Here is a 19892-nt window from a genome sequence, read left to right as displayed (position 1 = left end):
GACGAACATGCACCCCAAACATGTCCTTGCAAATATTTGTTTTGAATATTTTATTCAAATAAAAGGGGTGGACAGCCAGCGCCTTTATCCTGGGTGGCAATATCAAGCACACGAGCCAAAGGACGTCAGTTCAAGGTGAATGGAGGAAAGTCTAGTCTAGGGGCAGCAATAGAGATAAGAGTTTACTCAGGCAGTGGTGAGTGTCTGGCATGCACTGCTGGGAGAGGAGGCTGGTACAATAGCTCTTAAATACAAATAACTCTTAGATAGAAAAATAGTGGGTCATGGGGGTAAAAATTAGATTGTTATGGAGTAGGTTTACATCGTGGGCTGAAAGTCCTGTACTGTGCTGTAATGTTCAATGTTCTAACTCTATTTTTCAGAAAGATTAAATGTGCATCTTTTTGTCACTGAGAAAATACAGGAGGGCTCCGATTGCAACTATTTAGAGAGTAAAAGCACAATTGTGGAAAATTGCTTCAAACCACATTAGGAGAGGTTACAGAAAACTTCCACTGTGCTATACTCGGTCGTTGTTTTGTTCTTAATCCAGAGAGGGGCAGAGAGAGAGGAAAAAGTTTTGGTCGGGAGTTTCAGAGAGAACATCGGGGGATTCAGAGGGGGAGAGGGGAGAACAAATTTAAATGCCCGGGAGTCGTGGTCTCAGATCACCTTTCCTGGACCCAACGCAAGAATGTCATTGTGAAGAAGGCACGTCAGCGAGCCATATTTTTCCAGGAGTTTAAGGAGACTCGCAGACCTTGTCAAAAAAACTGCTAAAATTTCCTCAGATGTGGAGTAGAAAGACTGCTATGGGGGCGTCAATACCTTTGAGCAGAAAGCCGTGCAAAAGGTAGTGGGGACAGCCCAGGGCATCACAGGCAAAACCCTACCTCCCCCCATTGAGAACATCTACGGGGAACGCTGCAGTCGGAGAGCAGCAGTGATCATCAAGGATCCACCCTACTCAGCGCATACTCTGTTCTCGCTGCTGCCATCGGGAAAGAGGTCTCGGTGCCACGAGATTCACACCCACCAGGTTCAGGAACAGCCTCCACCATCAGATTCCTCAATGACAAACTCAGAGACTCATTTAAGGACTCTTATTTTGCCCATTGTTTATTATTGAAAATGTATTTTCTGTATGGCACAGTCAGTTTGTTTACATTACGTCCTTTATTTTAATTTCTCTCTATTGTATACATATCTTTTCTTGTGTACAATTTTATTTTTGCATGACCAATAAGTAGAAATTCTGCTATGCCCTCAGGAAAAGATTCTCAGGGTTGTTTGTGATGTAATATATAAAATTTTCCCTCTAATTTTTAGTCGTCAGTGAGAGCAAAAATCTGATGTTGTGCACATTTCTTTTTCCTGTGACAAAAGTCTTTGCACACTGAATGCTTGTGCAAATGTAAGGTTGAAATTGTTTCAAGATAATTTTGGCACAGCCTATGTAGACACATGTAGACAGGATTGTAAAGGAAGCTTTTGGCATCTTGGCCTTCATAAATCAAAGTATTAAGTACAGGAGTTGGGATGTTATGGTGAGGATGTATAAGACAACAGTGAGGCCAAATGTGGAGTATTGTGTGCAATTCTGGTCACCAAACTACAGGAAGGATACCAGTAAGATTGAAAGAGTGCAGAGAAGATTTTCTAGGATGTTGTTGGGTCTTCAGGAGTTGAGTTACAGGGTAAGAGTAAACAGGTTGAGAATTTATTCCTTGAAGCATAGAAGAATGAGGGGAGCTTTGATAGAGGTTTACAAAATTATGAGGGGTATAGTCAGAGTAAATGCGGGCAGGCTCTTTCCACTTGGATTGGGAGAGATAAATACGAGAGGACATGGCTTTAGGGTGAAAGGGGAAAGGTTTAGGGGGAACACAAGGGGGATCTTCTTCACAGAGAGTGATGGGAGGGTGGAAGGGGCTGGTAAAAGTGGGCTCACTCTTAAGTTTTGAAAATAAACTGGATAGATACATGGATGGGAGAGGTCTGGAGGGTTATGGAATGGGAGCAGGTCAATGGGACTAGTGGAGTAAAGTTTTCAGCACAGACTCAAAGGGTCGAATGGCCTGTTTTCTATGCTGTAGTTTTCTATGGTTCCATCTCATAGCTAATAAAACTGTATTGGCATGCAATACACTATGATTAACTACTTGATTAACCAACTGAGTAGTTAACAGAAGAGATTATTTTCAATAAGTAAAATTATTAGCCACTACATTATTTTAGGTGACTAACCATTTGTGTGTACTGTGATGGTACAGATTCTATCACCAATGTGTCTATGTACAGATTGTGGTATAGGATGGTGGTAATTGGCTGAGAGCATAGCCACACCTACTGGCAGGTCTTAAAGGATTGCTCCTAGCCAGACCAGGTCATTCTGGACTGGTCGACCTACATGTGATGCGCTCCAGTCTTCTAGTTAATAAAATCCTTGGTTTGGATCAACAACTCTTTGATTCTTTCGACGCGCTCTCCTCGCTCATTCATTTCCTTTGTGCGCTGGTTGCAAAATGTGAGTGTGCGGACAGCTTAAAGGGAATAGTGCATGCATGTACTCTGACAAGCTATGAACTTCGAACAATGTGTGTTAATCTTTCTCTCTCTCTCTCTCTCTCTCTCTCTCTCTCTCTCTCCTTCCCTCTCTCTCTCTTCCCTCCAGCCCTGCATTCACAGAATCATCTCGTTCCCTGATCAACTCTCACCTTTCTTCTCCTGTCCTCCTATTCATGTCCAATTATCGCCTCTTGCCTGTTACTTTGCACTCCCCACCACCCCCCACCTCCTCCTGGCCATTTTACCCCTTCTCCCCCTAGCCTTTTTATTCAGCTGCCTGCCTGTGGTCTTAGTTTGACAGTTCATGAGGCCAGCGCGGGAGTGGGGCGCAGAATTGAAGTGGTTGGCCACTGGGAGATCCCTCTCACTGATACAGTCAGAGCGAAGGTGCTCGACGAAGCGGCCTCCCAGTCTCTCTGACGTAGGGAAGTCCACAACCAATGGAAACCTTCAACTGGAGCAGGTTGTTAATGGTTGTTAATGGCCTAGCGGTTAGTGCAACACCTTTACCGCACCAGCAATCAGGACCGGGATTCGAATCCCACACTCTCTGTAAGGTGTTTGTACACTCTCCCTGTGTCTGCATGGGTTCCCCTACCCCCGGGACTTTGGTTTCCTCCCATCATTTGAAACGTATTGGGGGTGAAGGTTAATTGGGTGTAAATTGGGCGGCACAGACGTGGGCTGAAATGGCCTGTTATCATGCTGTGAGCCTAAAAAAATTTTTTAATTAAAAATTAAATTAGGTTTTGATTATTACGGAATAGTACACTCTCAGATGATTGGCCTTGCCAGGAATTTAACCAAAATGATCCACTTTACTCTTCAAGTACCAAACCAATTCCCAACCGTCATGTGAACAATTCAGCAAACTAGGCTGAGATGGAGTTCAACCCAGATAAGCGTGAAGTGGTTCATTTTGGCTGGTCAAATATGACGGCAGAATATAGTATTAATGGTAAGACTCTTGGCTGTTTGGAGGGTCCGAGGGATCTTGGGGTCCGAATCCATAGGACGGTCAAAGCAGCTGTGCAGGTTGATCCTGTGGTTAAGGCATACGGTGTGTGGCCTTTATTAATTAATTTATTAATCATGGAATTCACCCATCACTGTAGTGATCGCCACGTGACCAGGCAGGAGGTCATTGCAAAAGGCCTCTCCTACATTACTGCGTCCGTACTAACACCTTCTCGTTGGTGTCCCCCTTTTTTGCCGAGTTTGCTACGTCATGGCGCGACCAAGTGCCCGGTGGTATAATTGGATGGGTAGGGCTCAGCTCGTTAGCCTTGGTTGGCAGCCGGCCTAAGGGAAGGAAAACTCTGATTTCAAACCTGGGCAGATGGGGCTTGTCAGGCCATTCATCTGATATAACACCTATGACCCAAGGACCTGGCTGTCACTGTCCCCGCATGCTGGGCCGTGGCAGATAAAGGGTGGGGCCAGTACTGCACACAATGTACTCCACCTAAAAATTCCATGGCGCAGGCTCGAAGGACCTGCCCATGTCTACGATCCTTCCTGGATTTCTGTCCGCGAAGCCAAGCCATGATTGAGTGAATGATGAATGAATGAATCGTAAGTAATGTTGCAGCTCTATAGGTTCCTGGTCAGGCCCCACTTGGAGGACTGTGCTCAGTTCTTGTCGCCTCCCTACTGGAAGGATGTGGAAACCATAGAAAGGGTGCAGAGGAGATTTACAAGGATGCTGCCTGGTTTAGGGTGCCTGGCCTTATGAAAGATTAAGTGAATACAGCCTTTTCTCCTTTGAGTGACGAAGAGGAGAGGTGTTTACGATGATGAGAAACATTTTTTGCGTGAATAGTCGGAGGCATTTTCCTGGGGCTGAAATTGTTGCCATGAGAGGACACGGGTTTTAAGGTACTGGGGAGTAGGTACAGAGGAGATGTCAGGGTTTTTTTTTTACGCAGAGAGTGGCGGGTGTGTAGAATGGGCTCCTGGCAATGGTAGTGGAGGTGATATGATAGGGTCACAAAATCACAAGATAAAGGAACAGAAGCAGGCCATTCAGCCCATTGAGCCTGCACCATCACTTTACATGAGTTAAACCATTCTCACATCCAGTTCCAAGTTCTGGCCTTTTCCCTATATATCCCTTGATACCCTGACTAATTAGAGACCTCCTTAAACTTCCCCAAAGCCTCCACAGCTGGATGTGACAATGAATCCCACAAATCCATAACCCTCTGGCTAAAGAAATTTCTCCTCATCAAAATCTTTACTTTTGAAATGAATGCCAACCTATCATTCACTTTACTGCTGATCCAACCTGGTGGTTAAGCTGCTCAAGGACACCCAAGTCCCTTTGCACTTCCAAATTTTGAATTTTCTCTCCATTTAAGTAGTAATCTGCCTGTTTATTTCCTCTTCCAAAATGTACAACTGTACATTTCCCACCATTGTATCTCATTGGCCATTTCTTTGCCCGCTTTCCAAAACTGTCCAAGTTTCTCCGCTTTTGGCTTCTTCATCCACATCCAGCTTTTACATCTGCCTTGGTGTCATCTTCAAACTTCGCCATAAGATGACTTAATCCATAATCTAAATCATTTTAAAAAGAAGCGGCACCCCACACCGTGTGATGCGCTATCGGGCAGAAACAAAACATAAAGTCTGTTCAACAGGCTTTATTCCACATAAACTGGCTGTGAGAGTAGCTGTGCTTGTTCTGAGACTGACCCCGAGGGGTCAGATCTGGCTTATATCCTGGAGGGTGATTGGCAGCCGACTGGGTGGGGCTTGATCCATTCAGGTCGGCTGATTGACAGCCAGCCAGGTGTTGCTTTGTCCTCCAGTGCTCTTCCTGCAGGTACACAAGTTGCCCCCCCCATGCAGTATGTATCATCACACACCGGCCCCTTGAGGAACCCCACTAGTAACCGACAACCCACCAGAACAGGATCCCTTTATTCCCATCCTTTGCTTCCTGCCTTTAAGGGACTTTTGGAAAGCTACATGGAGGTTAGAGGGCTGTGGGAAAGCCTAGTCATTTCTAAGATAGGGCCTGTATTGTGCCTCTGTCCTAATCGGTTTTCTGTTTCCATGGCCTATTTTTCCATGAGTTTTCCTCCATTTGGGAAGGGGTGTCGCACTTGGCATCCAAATGTGTGGCGTGATTTTAATTATTCCTTGGAACTGCACCCTGAGGCCACAAGTTGAATTCTGGTTCTTGAGAAAGCTGAGATGGAAAGCTTGTTTCCAAAGTGAAAATTGCCAAGTGAAAATGTGCTAAAAGCATCACACGCCTAGCTGAAGAACAGGGGGATCGGCCACTCGCCTGTGCATTGCCGAGCAGATGCTGAGTTTATGGAATTCAATGGATCTAAATTAGGCTTTCTGAAAAAGCAGAACTTCTAAATCATTTAGTATGCTGGCCGTTACAAATCAAAGCATAGAATGCAGGAGTTGGGAGGTGATGTTGAAACTGTTCAAGATTTTGTGTGGAGTTCTGGTCACCGAATTGTAGGAAGGAGATCAACAAGGTAGAGAGGGTGCAGGGAAGATTTACGAAAATGTTACCTGGGTTTCAGCATCTCGATTACAAAGAAAGATTGAGCAGATCTTTAATTTTTTGGAGCCTAGAAGGTTGAGGGGGGATTTGATAGAGGTATTTAAGAGGGATTAAATAGAGTTGATGTGGATGGGCTTTTTCCATTGAGGGTAGGAGAGATTGAAACAAGAGGTCACGAGTTAAGGGGCAAAAGTTTAGAAGTAACATGAGGGGGAACTTCTTCACTCAAGAATGGCGGTCGTGTGGAATGAGCTTCTGGGAGAAGTAGTGGCGGCAGGGTCCATTTTGTCATTTAAGGAAAAATTGGATCGGAATATGGATGGGAGGGGAATGGAGGATTATGGGCAAGGTGCAGGTAGGTGGGACTGGAGGAGAGGACTAGAAGGGCCGAGATGGCCTGTTTCTGTTCTGTAATTGTTATATGGGTGTGATATTCTGATCATCAAAGATTCATACAGTTCTACACCCATGATATCAATGCTGGATGCTGCAGGAGATTGCAGCAGCGGACTGGATCAGGGCATCAGAAATGAGGAGAACACTCCCCCCCTCCACCCCTTTCCCCACCACCACCATGTTGAGAAGGAGAAGCACGGGAGATGACCATAAGGGAAGGTGACCACAGCAGCAGATCTGCAAGGGGCTCAACGGCTGTAGGACCCACACAGGCTGGCAGGCCATGGTGGAAAGTGTGCTGACCAGCTGCGCCACGGTCTGGTATGGGGACACCACGCCACCCCTGAGGGTAAAGCCCTCCAAAAGGTAGTAGGCGCAGCCCAGGACATTGCAGGCAAAACCTTCCCCACCATCAGGAAACTGAGAGCAGCAGCGATCATCAGGAATCCACACCCACCCAGCACCTGCTCTGTTCTCGCTGCTGCCGTCAGGAAAGAGGTATTGGTGCCACAAGACTCGCCCCCACCAGGTTCAGGAACAGCTGCTACCCCTCCACCGTCAGACTCCTCGATGACATTTAAGGACTCTTACTTGTGCACTTCGTTGATTTTCTTTTTTGTCTCTCTGTATGGCACCGTAAGTTTGTTTACATTTGTTATCCATTGGCAGTTCTTTATTTGTTTACACTGTACACAGTTTATTTTTTGCATGACCCATTAGCAGTAGATCTACTGCACCATCAAGAAAAAGAATCTCCGGGTTGGATGTGATGTCATGTATGTACTCCAACAAATAAATCTGACTTGAAGTTGAAGGAACCACACCAGCTGCAGGCTACTGGAGACCAACCTGTGGAACCAGGTAACGGAACTATGATTCGAGAGGGCACTGATCGTGCTGGACATTTGGACCTGGAGCTCGAGTTGTTGATGAACAGCATCTCGAGAGGCGCTGTTTTGTCTGGTTGTACAGTAAAACCCCTGGTATCTGGAATCTATGGGGATTGGTAGATGCCGGATAAGTTAATTTTCCGGTTGCTTAAGACTTAGTCTTACAAAAGGTAAAATTACTATGCTGTACTTACCAAACTTCACTTGCATGAATTTATAAACCTTAAAGCATTTTACTTTGTTTTCAGTCACATTCTTTGAAAACATTTAACTGTCGTGCAGGTTCCTCCCCCTCCACACAAACAATAACATTACCCCCACCCAAGTTTAAAGATAAAACCTCTGACTGGGGTGACTCTTACTCAGCAGGGATAAGGAGACTCTTTAAGAGAGTCGCCCCAACGGCGAGTGGCATCAACCAGCACTTCATCCTGGGCGCCGCCACCGCTGTTTCACACAACTTTATTCAAACAGCTTCTACGAGCAAAGCCTATCCAAGGCTTTCCACTGGCTAAATATTAGCTCCCATCTTCAACAAAGATTTATGTGTTACTTCAGAGAATATTTACAAATTTAAACTATGTATTTTTTAACCTTTTTTTATATATATATTTTCCTCAATTGTTTTGCCGGTTGCTTGAGGCCTCCGGTTACTTGAATTCCAGATAATGAGGATTTTACTGTATATATGTACAGATGATAAGTTCCCATTCTCAGAGTTTCTCTCAAAGTTGCCAGATGCACATCCTAGTGTTACTTAAATGTGGTGAAGTTTCCTTCTCAGAATCTCAATCAAAATTTATTGACATGGCGCATGAAACAAAATTTGTTGTTAAGTCCTGCTATAAATTACATTTAAAAAATAAATAAATTAGCACAAAAGAAGAAGAGGAAAGTGAGGACGTGTCTGTGGTTCATTGTCCGTTCAGAAATCTGATGGTAGAGCTGCTTTTGTGCTACTGGGTGTTTGTCTTCTGGCTCCTGGACCTCCTTCCTGATGGCAGCAGAGTGAAGAGGGCACGGCCTGGGCGTTGAGGGTCCTTGAGGCTAGGGGATGCTTTCTTGAGACACCACCTCTTGTAGATGTCCTTCATGGAGTGAAGACTGGTGCCCGTGATGGCGCTGGTCATATTCTCAGCTATCTGTGGCCTTTTTCCTGTCCTCCAGAATGCTCTTCACTCAGAAATTTTCAAGAGTCTTCGGTGACAAATCTCCTCGTAGTCCCAACAAAATATAGCTGTTGGCGAGCCTTCTTCATGACTGCATTGACATCAAAGCTCCAGGATAGATCTTCAGAGATGCTAACACACAGGAATTTTAATTCTTTACCCTTTTCACTGATGACCCCTCGATGAGGGGGTTTGTGTTTCCCTGGATTCCCCCTTCCTGAAGTCCACAATCAGCTCCTTCTTTTTGCTGATGTTGAGTGGAAGGTTTTTGCTACGACACCCCTTAACTGGCTGATCCATCTCCCTCCTGTATGCTTCCTCATTGCCGTCTGTAATTCTGCCGGCAACTGTGGCGCCAGCAGTAAATTTGTCGAGGGAATGGAGCGGTGGGCTAAGCACACCTCCTTGAGGTGTGCCTGCATGGCGGAGGCTCCGTTAATGATTTGCACTGACTGTGACCTTCCGAGGACCAGCTCCGGGGGGATGATGGAGTTGGAAGCCGAGCTGTAATCGATGAAAAGCAACCTGATGTACGTGTGGCTGATGTCAAGGCTGAGTGGAGATCCAGTGAGATTGCATCTGCTGTGGCAAATTGCAGTGGGTCCAGGACTTTACTTAGAATTTCTATTACATTCCAAAGTCTGGATTCCCTCTGGTTAACTCTCCTCGAATCCTTCCACCAGCCAATTCAAAGTAATCCCTCTCTCTGAGTGCATCGCCTGTAACATGGAACATAGAATATTACAGGTCATTTGGCTTTTATTCAAGATTCCTTTATTGTCATGTAATAAAACAGGTGTAATATTGCACAAAGTAAATTTGCAGACAGTGGAAAATTGACTGCATTCTCCTGAAAGGCAGACAAAGATTTGCCTGCCATGCGCCTCTTACAGTCAAGGAGAATACCCTCCAGAGTCACTGGGTGTCTGTGGATTCACCGCTTGCACTTCCCCAGCAACCTGGGCACCAGATCCGAACCTCCGATATGGTCGGGAAGCCTCAGCGCCCACCCACATACCGGTTTTCAATACCTGCTACACCCCTTCAGCTAGTCTTCAGCAGTCCCAGCGTGAGGCCTTTGACTGCGGTCGTCAGCAGCCCTTACCCTGCGTGGGTTCATCACCTCGAGCCATCAAGAGCCCGCACCTGTGTCTTCTTCAGCTGCAAAGCCCCTCGCTGGTCCGTCGCCATGGGCACTGTCCTACGGGTCGCCTCCTCCACGTCTTATTCTCAAACTGGGGGTGTGGGGGTGGTCTCTTTGGTTTGCGATGCCTTGCGCCAGGCTTCCACTTCCCACTCGAGGCCGCTGCCAATCGTAGGGTCCACCATCTTGGGCCCAGACCCCATGGTCATGTGATTTTAAAATAAACCACTTTAACTTTTCTTTTAGGCTTTTTCCACTGAGGGTAAGTGAGATACAAACCAGAGGATATAGGTTAAGGATGAGAGGGGAAAAATTTAGGTGGAACTTCTTTACACAGAGAGCAATTGGGGTGTGGAATGAGCTTCCAGCTGAAGTGGTGAATGTGGGCTCGATTTTAACATTTAAGAAGAATTTGGTCAGGTACCTGAATGGGAGGGGTATGGAGGGCTATGGACTGGGAGCAGGTCAGTGGGACTTGGCAGAATAATAGTTCGGCACAGACTAGAAGGGCCGAAGGGGCCTCTTTCAGTGCCGTAATGTTCTGTGGTCCTGCCGTTTAAAGCCTGTACGGAGCTGTCTGCTGAGTGGCGGGACCCTGCAGAGGAGGGCTGTTTCTCCTCTCCTTGCTTTCTTTATTTATTTTTTGTGTGGTGACCTTTATAAACATAATCGTTTAACGTGAAATCCTGATTCCTGAGGTCCAGGCTGACAGTGAAGTAGCGAGGCAGAAAATCTAGGCAGAACAGGCAACCGCAAACAGTGATGAGATCAGTGACTGGAGAATGTATCCTTGTGCACACAATAAAGTGGAGATACAGTGCTCCACTCGTGGAGCAACACTTCACTTGTGAATCTGGGCCACCTACTGAATTCAGTGCTCCCTTTGGGGTCTTCTCTACATCGGAGAGACTGGGTGATCTGCTTCATCGAGCACCTCAGCCCTGTCCGCTTTTCCCTGTCCATTTTCCCGTCCTGTTCCCTTGCTGACACATTTATCCGTGGTCTCAAGCACTGTCAGATTGGGTACACAGGAACAACACCTCTTCTTGCATCCCGGCACCCTCTAACCGGATGGCACTAACATCGACTTCTCTGGTTTCCATTAACCACCCTTCTTCTTCCCTCTGTCACCTCTCCCCCAGTGCGTGCTCTCCCTCTCTCTCTCTCTCCCTTCCACAGAGCCAGAATCAATCCTCACCTCTCCTCTTATCACATCCGATTAACACCTTTTGTTGGTCTGGACTCCTCCTCTGGCCAACCATTCTTTATTCTCACACCTTCCTAGTGCTCAGGCTCGAAACGTTGTTAATCCATCTTTACCTGCTATGGACGCTGAGAGATTGGCTGAGTTCCTCCTGCATTTTTACTGACAGTGAATACTGACCGTTATCCTCTTGGTCCATTCCCAAAAGAATTCAATTCCCCATTATAGACGACCCTTTCCGGGTTCTAGTATTTCCAAATTTCAAACTGTGTCATCTTCAAGGAAACGTGAGGACGATGTTCCAAATGACTATCGTATTAATCCAATAAACCAAACTTTGTCGATGCAGCTTTGAGTAGCTTTAATTCGCTGATTAAACAGATAAACATTTTGCATAACTTCGCATTAAAATTTTCATAACTGCATTCGGCTATATTTAAAAATGTAACGATATTCACCTTCAAAGCGACATGCACAAGACAAAATAAGACGACTTCAAAAAAAATTATCTTGAGCTCACGTCCCCTTCGTAGTTCGTCGAAGAATGAGATGTAAGTTCTTAGTTTGCGCGGATATTACAATATATATGATGTCATAATCACCATGGCAACACTACAAACAATACTCCTTTCTAAAGAGATAGGCACAAAATTAACAGAATCAAAAACAAGGTTTTGCAACCATCCCCTGATCTAATTATCACAAGCACAAGGGTCTCACCATTGGTTGTGAGAGCTTTTGTGCATAGATTTCCTGTCTGATTACAAGAGTTACAACTCTAGCCACAATACACAGTTTGGAGGGTCCTGCAGTTGAATCTAAATTCCAGCTCTCTATCTGTGTGCGGGAACACTCAAAGTGGTCAGCCGCTCAAGTCAATGAACAAGAAAATGTAAATTAATTAAAAGCCCGAAAATCCAGATTGCTCGGGGGTCCGGATTTTCGGACTTGCTGGATTCTCAGGCTGTACTTTTCAAATTCAGATTTAAGGAGGATTAAAAGCAGGTAGATTTTGAGACTTTATTCATTTGCAAACACAGCAGGTTTCATCTATCAAAATGAGCGCTTTAAAGAAAAGTAAAAAAGCCAATACTTGACAAAAAATGTAAACTTTTTTTCCCCACTACGGAAAAAGAGCTTGAAATTATGTGAAAAACAATGAACAATGTGGAAGAAAATTACAGTGTACAAATGAAAGCAGAAGTCATTTCATACAAATTAATTATTTAATTAATTTGTGCTCAGTGACTGAAGTCCCATTGCTACTTTCGACGAGGGATGCTCGGAGCCGGAGATTATACCTACAGGAGGAGGGTGAGGTAAGTGCTCCCCTTGGCCGGGTTCTCCACTTTCAGGTGGCCTCTTGACAGCTGCATCGGGGTAGAATAGGCGGCTTTACAGTTGGGTGTTCCAGCCACTTGAAAGCGGCTATTGTTTTTCTCTGTCCACTCTTTATTTAGACACCTTCTTGTTCTTTGCTTGTACCTCGAAGAAAGGCTCAGGCCCGAAACGTCGGTCATATATCTTTGCTTCCTACGGGCGCTGCGAGACCGGCCGAGTTCCTTTGGCGTTTACTGCTTATTTTTGCTACAATCGCAGCATCTGCAGGCTTCCGTTTTTTACTGCTTACATGTGACAGTCACAGATAGAATTATAACCACATTGGAAGTTTTCACTGCACCACATACTCATCAGAAGTGTGCACGCTGCACTTATGGACACAGTGGTAGGCCATTCAGCCCCTTTCCCTCTCCTATCCAGCTGCGAAAAATGGATGCCTTTCTGAGCCAGTAGGATGTCCTTGGTGATTGCAGCCAAGTGCTAAGACAAACATCGGCCTTCAGACGGACGATGCAGTGGAGTTTGCAGGGACAACTTCAGGCTGGGTCATCCTGAGCTGAGGGATGCAAGGTGGAGAGTGACTGCATGCCTTTCAAGTGAAAAGGGATCAGTCCCAATAGGAGTTCAGCAAAAAAAACAAAGCCATTCACACTGCCGTTGGCAAGTGCCAGGATGCTCACGGACGAGTGTTGTACACGGAGAGATCATCCTTCCTGGTCACGTGAAGTCGCCAGGGAACATAATCAGCCTTCTGGAGCCAAGGTTTCTCTTCTGCTTCCATCATCATCAGTTCCACATCCTTGTTGTCCGTGATGCGTATCAGATCACCTTCTGGGTCACAGTAGTTCAGAGCAATGGCCTCGTTGGTGAACTCAGTCCTGGAATGTAAGAAAATGGAAGGGTTAAAGAGGAAGGTCCACAGACATTGGGATTGTAGTGCAATGCACAAAATTGCTGGAGAAACTCAGCAGGTCATCCACCACCTAAGTCAAAGGTAGTCTTTCCTTCAGCTCCCTACTCTCCATTTAGAGGCTTACCCCTCCTATCACCTAATCTCCCACCTATATCCACCTCTTACCTGTTAGCCTGAACTCCTCCCCTGTTCTCCCTCCCACTACCTTTGTATTCAGGCAGCTGCCTACCTTTTTTTTTGCACCCACCCTGACAAAGGCCTCAGACCCCAAAACGTTGGTCACCCTTTTGCTTCCCACAGATGCTGTGTGACCTGGTAAGTTTCTCCAGCAGGTCTCAATAACTACCAAACCAAGACCGCCCATAAACTGGAGGGGCAACACCTAATTTTCCGTCTGGACCATCTTCAGTCAATTGGCATTAATGTTGGTTTCACCGGTCTCTGCTGGCCCGCTCCCCGTTCTCCCTCTCTTCCCCATCCTTCCATCTTCCAGCTCTCCACCCCCTTCTCTTTCCATTCACAGAGCCATCCAACCCTCCCCCTGTTTGCTGGTGTTCCCTCCCTCCCTTATCTGCCTATTACCTCCTGCCTGTGGGACTGTGCTCCTCCCCCGGCTCCTCCCCACCATTTTGTTCGGGCGCCTACCAACATTGTGCTCATTCCTTAATGAAGGGCTCAAGCCCGAGAGATTGGTCCTGTATCTTCATCTATGCAACATCAAGGACACGGTTTGACCCATTAAGTTTCTCCAACATTGTGTTTTTACTTCAATCATGGTGCCTGCTCATGTTTCAATAATGTGTGGGATAATATGTTGCAGGCGGGACTGATGGGGGATAGCATGAACCTGATGGGCTGAAAGGCATCCGCAATCCTAATAACTCTTTCGGTCAAAGAATGTGTGATGTGTTTGCTATAGTGCCTTGAACACTGTGGATTGTTAGTATACTTTGTAGGAAGGAGGGGAACAGTTAAGGGCCATCGTGGTCATGTCCTTGAAGTCTCTTATCGACCATGGAAGGTCAAGTAAGATCATAGCGAACCAGATTTTACAAAAAAGGATCTGGATTTTTATTCTCGATTTATTTCAGGGCAATTAAGGGTTCTGGAGAAAAGGCCAGATCGTTGGATTGGCAAGCTTAACATTGCATTCACTCCTGGGCATTGGGCAAGGGTGCAACACACTGCTGGTGTTTTTCTTGGGTTAGAGGCAGCTCAGTTGGCTGCTCTATGTTTCCATTCCTTGTCCAAATGTAAGGTCATCCCACTAATTTGCTGCAGGATAATTGATTAAAAGCATGAAAACTTCTAACACATCAGCACATTTAGTGCAGTAATTATGCCCATTGAGTACACCGCGGGCTCCACATAAACACTTCCTCATCCAAGTCTGAAATTCCAAAAAAGAATTAATTTCCTATTCAAAACATTAGATGTTAAAGTTCTTGTCCAAGTATAATATGGTGTCAATGCGTACACATTCATTCCCCTGCACCCCAGTGCTGAACTCTCACTCTCCTGCAACAGACAGCACCTTGTAGTACCTGGCTGGGTGCTGGATTCAAAATTCTGCTGTGGTGGCACTCTGGGGCAACACTATCCAATGAGATGCCCTTGCCGCCATTTTGGTGAGGGCATTACAGTGAGGCAAACCTGCCCCCGCTGTGTGAGGGCATGCAAGCACGGGAGTGGGCTATGCTGGCTGCCATAATGGTGAGGTCTAATAGTGAGCCAAGCCATCCACCACCATTTTGACAAAGGCTTCGCGATGTACTAAAGCGAGCCAATGCTGCTGCCATTTTAGTAAGGGCGTGTGCTGATGTAAGCTGCATTAGCCACCATTTTGGTCAAGGCATTGACATTTGGGAAAGCAACAGCCGCCATGTTGATAAGGCAAATTATATGTGTAAAGAGTGAGTGGATCATGACATCACTTAAGGAACGGAGTTCCTGTCCCCTATATAGCCTCACACCGGTCAGAGAGCACTCCTGCTTCCTTCAAGGGATCCTGAATAAAAGTATCACATTAGGGCAGATGCTGAGTTTCTCCCAAAGGGAAGGCCGTTTGAGGTTTATTGTCTGTTCTGGCAATTCAACATGGGTTTAAGGACTCTTTAAAGTTACTAAAGACTGGAGGCAATGGTGTTGCGTGGACTAATTAATGGTTAGCAGAGCACTGGACAATGGTCACCTGGACCACACATTCAGAAACACGAGTTCAAATCCCACCATGGCTCCTGGGAAATTTAAATTCAAGTTGCAAAAGACATCTGATAAAAATTCACCTCAGTGAGGGTGAAACTTTGGGATTCTTGTTAAGTATCCAGCTGGGTACATTTCGTCCTCACCTAGCTGAGATACACAAGACCCCAAACCCAACACAATGATCGGTGTTTAATAAACTCCCACAGTTCAGGGGCAATTGGGGATGGACACTCAATGTTGGTACTGACAGTGATGTGAAAAAAATATGTCGCACATGCTGGGAAAATGAAACAAAAACAAAAAGGAGAGGGTGAGGAGGAAAGAGGGGAAGAGAGGGGGAAGAGGGGGGAAGGGGAGAGAGGGGGAAGAGGGGGGAAGGGGAGAGAGAGGGGGAGGGGAGATAGGGGGAGATAAAGAGAGAAAGAGGGGAGGACAGAGAGAGAAATCATTTCAGATTGAAGATCCTTTGTCAGGCTTGGGAAAAAGAGATGAAGGTTACTCTTAAGTTGCAGAGCCAAACCTTTGACCTGAATCGTTAACCCCGCTTTTCGTCCCAAGGATACTGCATAACCTGTTGAGTGATCTGAGCATTTTTGTGTTTGGTTCCGTGACCCCAATGAGGAAGGTGAGCAGAGGCCATTGTACACATTGCCACCAACGGCAGAGGTAGGAGAAGAGGGCAAAGTTCTTCAGAGCCAATACAGGGAGTTGGGTAGGTTAACGCAGGACCTCAAGGATTAGAACCTCTGGATTTCTCCCATGTACTAGGGACATCATGGATAATATAAGATGTAGAAGCAGAGACAACTACCATGTTTAAAAGACATTTGGACAGGTGCATGGAGAGGATTCCTTTTTTTGTGGGGGGGAATGAAATATGGGCCAAATGTAGGCAAATGGGAGTAGCTCAGGTAGATAAATTGGTCAGCATGGACATTGGGCTGAAACTCCCTCACTGTAAAACTCTGACTCAAGGATTATAAAGGCATTTAAATTTAAACATACTGTACAGCACGATGATAGGTCCTTCCGGGTCGCTGCCAAATACCACAATTAACCCAGAAACCCTTTGTGTTTTGCGAGGGTGGGAGGAAACCAGAGCACCCGGAGGAAATCCAGGCAGACACTAGGCGAATGTACAAGCCCTTACGGACTCAAGCCCAGCACTGTAATAGCGTTGCGCTAACCGCGCCGAACTAATAGTGTACGATGAAGGAGATGAACAGAACAGGTTAAGGGAGGGGTGGAGAATGTGACCATGATTGGGAGGGATTCCACGACAACGGAATGAACCACTGGAGCTGTTGTTCAACCAGAGACACATCTTGAACGCCTCACTGCCACCAAATGAGTGAAGCGGTAAATAAAGCAGCAATACCAACCATTAAAGAGGAGGCCACTGAGAGCCGACCATACACCTGCGTCAACCGTACCTCAACAAGGACAAAAGGAATGTGTACTCTGGCTGCAGAGGGATGCCACCTCCCAAATAGATATCCCTACAGGAGGAGAAATGGAGTGAGAGCTGGAACAACATTCCATCAACATTTCACATTTCCCCGTCACAATAAGGTGTGCAGTGACGCGCGATAGAACCCAAACAACCCACATCCCTTGGTTCCTTTCCTACAGCTATCAGGCTCTTGAACCTCCCCGCGTTACACTAACAAAGGATTGGCTTCACACACAGTACAAAAGCTCTATTGTTAAGCCACTTTTAGTTTGCACTCAAATACCTCTAAGTAGTTATCATCTATTTTTGTGTATTTACTGTTTTAATTCAATTAGGTATTTACATTTAAATAGTTAAATTTAACATTTAAATGTTTTAATTTTTTTTTAATTTAGACATACAGCATGGTAACAGGCCTTTTCACCCCATGCAGCTTAATTCGCCCACAACCCCAATATGTTTTGAAGGGTGGGAGAAAATCCACGCAGACATGGAGCAAACGAGCAAACTCCTCACAGACCATGTGGGATTTGAACCCTGGCACCGATCGCCGGTGTTCTAACACTGTTGCACTAACCGCTACATTAAACCCCCCCCCCCCCCACCGCCACTAACACATTCACATGGCATTCACACATTTAGTATGTCCTTGTTTTCGGTGGTTTTATTTTACAAGGATTTGTTTGGCTGAAGCAGGTAAGAATGTCTGTGCCAATGTGTATGACCGTAAACTCACTCTTACATCGATTCATTTTGAATGCTATAGTTCATTCTTGTCACCTCCTGTAAGGTGGGGTTGGTGGGAGTGGGGGGGGGGGTCAGAGACTTGGTGAGTGACAAGGACTCCACACAGATAACTGGACACAGCTTCCAGCCTCACAGAGGAGTACCCCTTCACTTCTTCTTTCTTCTTTGGCTTGGCTTCGCGGATGAAGATTTATGGAGGGGGTAAAAGTCCACGTCAGCTGCAGGCTCGTTTGTGGCTGACAAGTCCGATGCGGGACAGGCAGACACGGTTGCAGCGGCTGCAGGGGAAAATTGGTTGGTTGGGGTTGGGTGTTGGGTTTTTCCTCCTTTGCCTTTTGTCAGTGAGGTGGGCTCTGCGGTCTTCTTCAAAGGAGGTTGCTGCCCGCCAAACTGTGAGGTGCCAAGATGCACGGTTTGAGGCGATATCAGCCCACTGGCGGTGGTCAATGTGGCAGGCACCAAGAGATTTCTTTAGGCAGTCCTTGTACCTCTTCTTTGGTGCACCTCTGTCACGGTGGCCAGTGGAGAGCTCGCCATAGAACACGATCTTGGGAAGGCGATGGTCCTCCATTCTGGAGACGTGACCTACCCAGCGCAGTTGGATCTTCAGCGGCGTGGATTCGATGCTGTCGGCCTCTGCCATCTCAAGTACTTCGACGTTAGGGATGAAAGCGCTCCAATGGATGTTGAGGATGGAGCGGAGACAACGCTGGTGGAAGCGTTCTAGGAGCCGTAGGTGATGCCTTCACTAATGCTGGAGGAACTCGCAGCATCCACAGGAGATAAAGGTATATAGCCAACATTTCGGGCCAGAAATGTTTACTTTCGATTGGCGCTGCGAGATCGGCTGAATGCCTTCCACCATTTCTGTGTTTCTACTACAATCTCTGAGGGTAGGTGATATACAAACCAGGGGACATGGGTCATGGGTGAAAGGGGAAAAGTTTAGGGGGAACGTAAGGGAGTGTGGAATGAGCTGCCAGCTGAAGTGGTGAATGCAGGCTCAATTTTAAACATTTAAGAAGAATTTGGACAGGATGAGAGGGGTATGGAGGGCTATGGGCGGGATATAGGTCAGTGGGACTAGGAAGAATAGTTTGGCACAGACTAGAAGGGCTGACAGGCCTCTTTCTGTGCTGCAGTGTTCTATGGTTCTACTCAGCCACTCTGGGGATGGGGCTCCCTTTTGTTTCTTTTTCTGTTACTGTTGGCAGTGCTGGTCAATTTCTGCTGACGGCAAATCAGGAGACTACAATCAATTTCCTGTTATCTGGAATTTAAGCAATCAGCACCCTCAAGCAACCGGCAAAAATAAATCAATAGGTTCAAAAAAATTTATTTTTTAATTGGCGTCCCCATAGCTGTTAGTGCGCCAGCCTCAAGCAAACGGAAAATTCACGTAACTGGCATCTAACAATCTACATAGGTGCTGGATACCAGGGGGTTTTACTGTATTACGCCTATGTGATTACACGACAGTAAAGAAATCTCGACTCATCCACAACTGATAAACCTTTTCAGATTCCAGTTGCACGAACAATTATTCATTGCAAGCAAACAGTCACTTACTTCATCTGACAGCAGTGAACATCGTGATAGACACATCGGAAGCTGTGGGCCACAGAACCCTCTTCCTTACTTGTAGCGGGGGACTCGTGTGGTAAATCTTTAATGATTCTCACAAAAGACTTTGGGAAGATACCGGTGGAATTACAATAATTGCCCTACGGAAGGAGGACAGAGGAGGAGAAGTGAACAGGAAATGACAGAAGGATCATTATCTGTTGCAGAGGTGACCAGGGGTCAACCCTGACCTCCAGTCACCATCTCTCCTCGCCGGATTCTAGCACTACATATCACCACCCCCCCTCCCCCACAACTTTGACATCTTCCTCTCCCTCTCTCTCTCTCTCTCTCTCTCTCTCTCTCTCTCTCTCTCTGTCATCTGCCAATCCACTGCCCCTGCCCCATCATCCTTCATCCCTCACCAATCCGTCTCCAACCCCGCCCACCCTGTCCTCATTATCCCAGCAATCCCGGTTCATTTATGATGGCTGAATATAGTATTAATAGCAAGACTATTGGCCATGTGGAGAGTCATAGGGATCTTGGGGTCCAAGTCCATAGGACGCTCAAAGCAGCTGTGCAGGTTGATTCTGTGGCTAAGAAGACATACGGTGTGTGGCCTTTATTAATCATGGAATTCATCCATCAGTGTAGTGATCGCTGCGTGGCCAGGCAGGAGGTCATTGCAAAAGGTCTGTCCTACATTACTGCATTCATACCAACACCTTCTCATCAGTGTCCTCCTTTTTCGCTGAGTTTGCTACGTC

General features: G+C 46.2%; 1 protein-coding gene across 1 annotated transcript in view; it reads right to left on the bottom strand.

Annotated features, from left to right (window-relative positions):
* Nucleotides 1-11259: 11259 nt before the first annotated feature.
* Nucleotides 11260-19892, bottom strand: part of ncf4 (neutrophil cytosolic factor 4) — a 46656-nt gene continuing 38023 nt past the window's right edge. Inside the window, exons 11-13 of the mRNA XM_069909505.1 lie at nucleotides 19129-19283; nucleotides 16793-16858; nucleotides 11260-13119 (exon numbers count right to left, since the gene is read on the bottom strand). Coding sequence (XP_069765606.1) covers nucleotides 12918-13119; nucleotides 16793-16858; nucleotides 19129-19283 — 423 coding nt within the window. The 3' untranslated portion in view covers nucleotides 11260-12917. The remainder of the gene's footprint in view (nucleotides 13120-16792; nucleotides 16859-19128; nucleotides 19284-19892) is intronic.

Source organism: Narcine bancroftii, chromosome 13 (assembly GCF_036971445.1).
Source record: "Narcine bancroftii isolate sNarBan1 chromosome 13, sNarBan1.hap1, whole genome shotgun sequence".
NCBI classification, from domain to species: Eukaryota; Metazoa; Chordata; class Chondrichthyes; order Torpediniformes; family Narcinidae; genus Narcine; species Narcine bancroftii.
The sequence above is the reverse complement of the archived record's forward strand: the minus strand, read 5'-3'. Positions and strand labels throughout refer to the sequence as shown.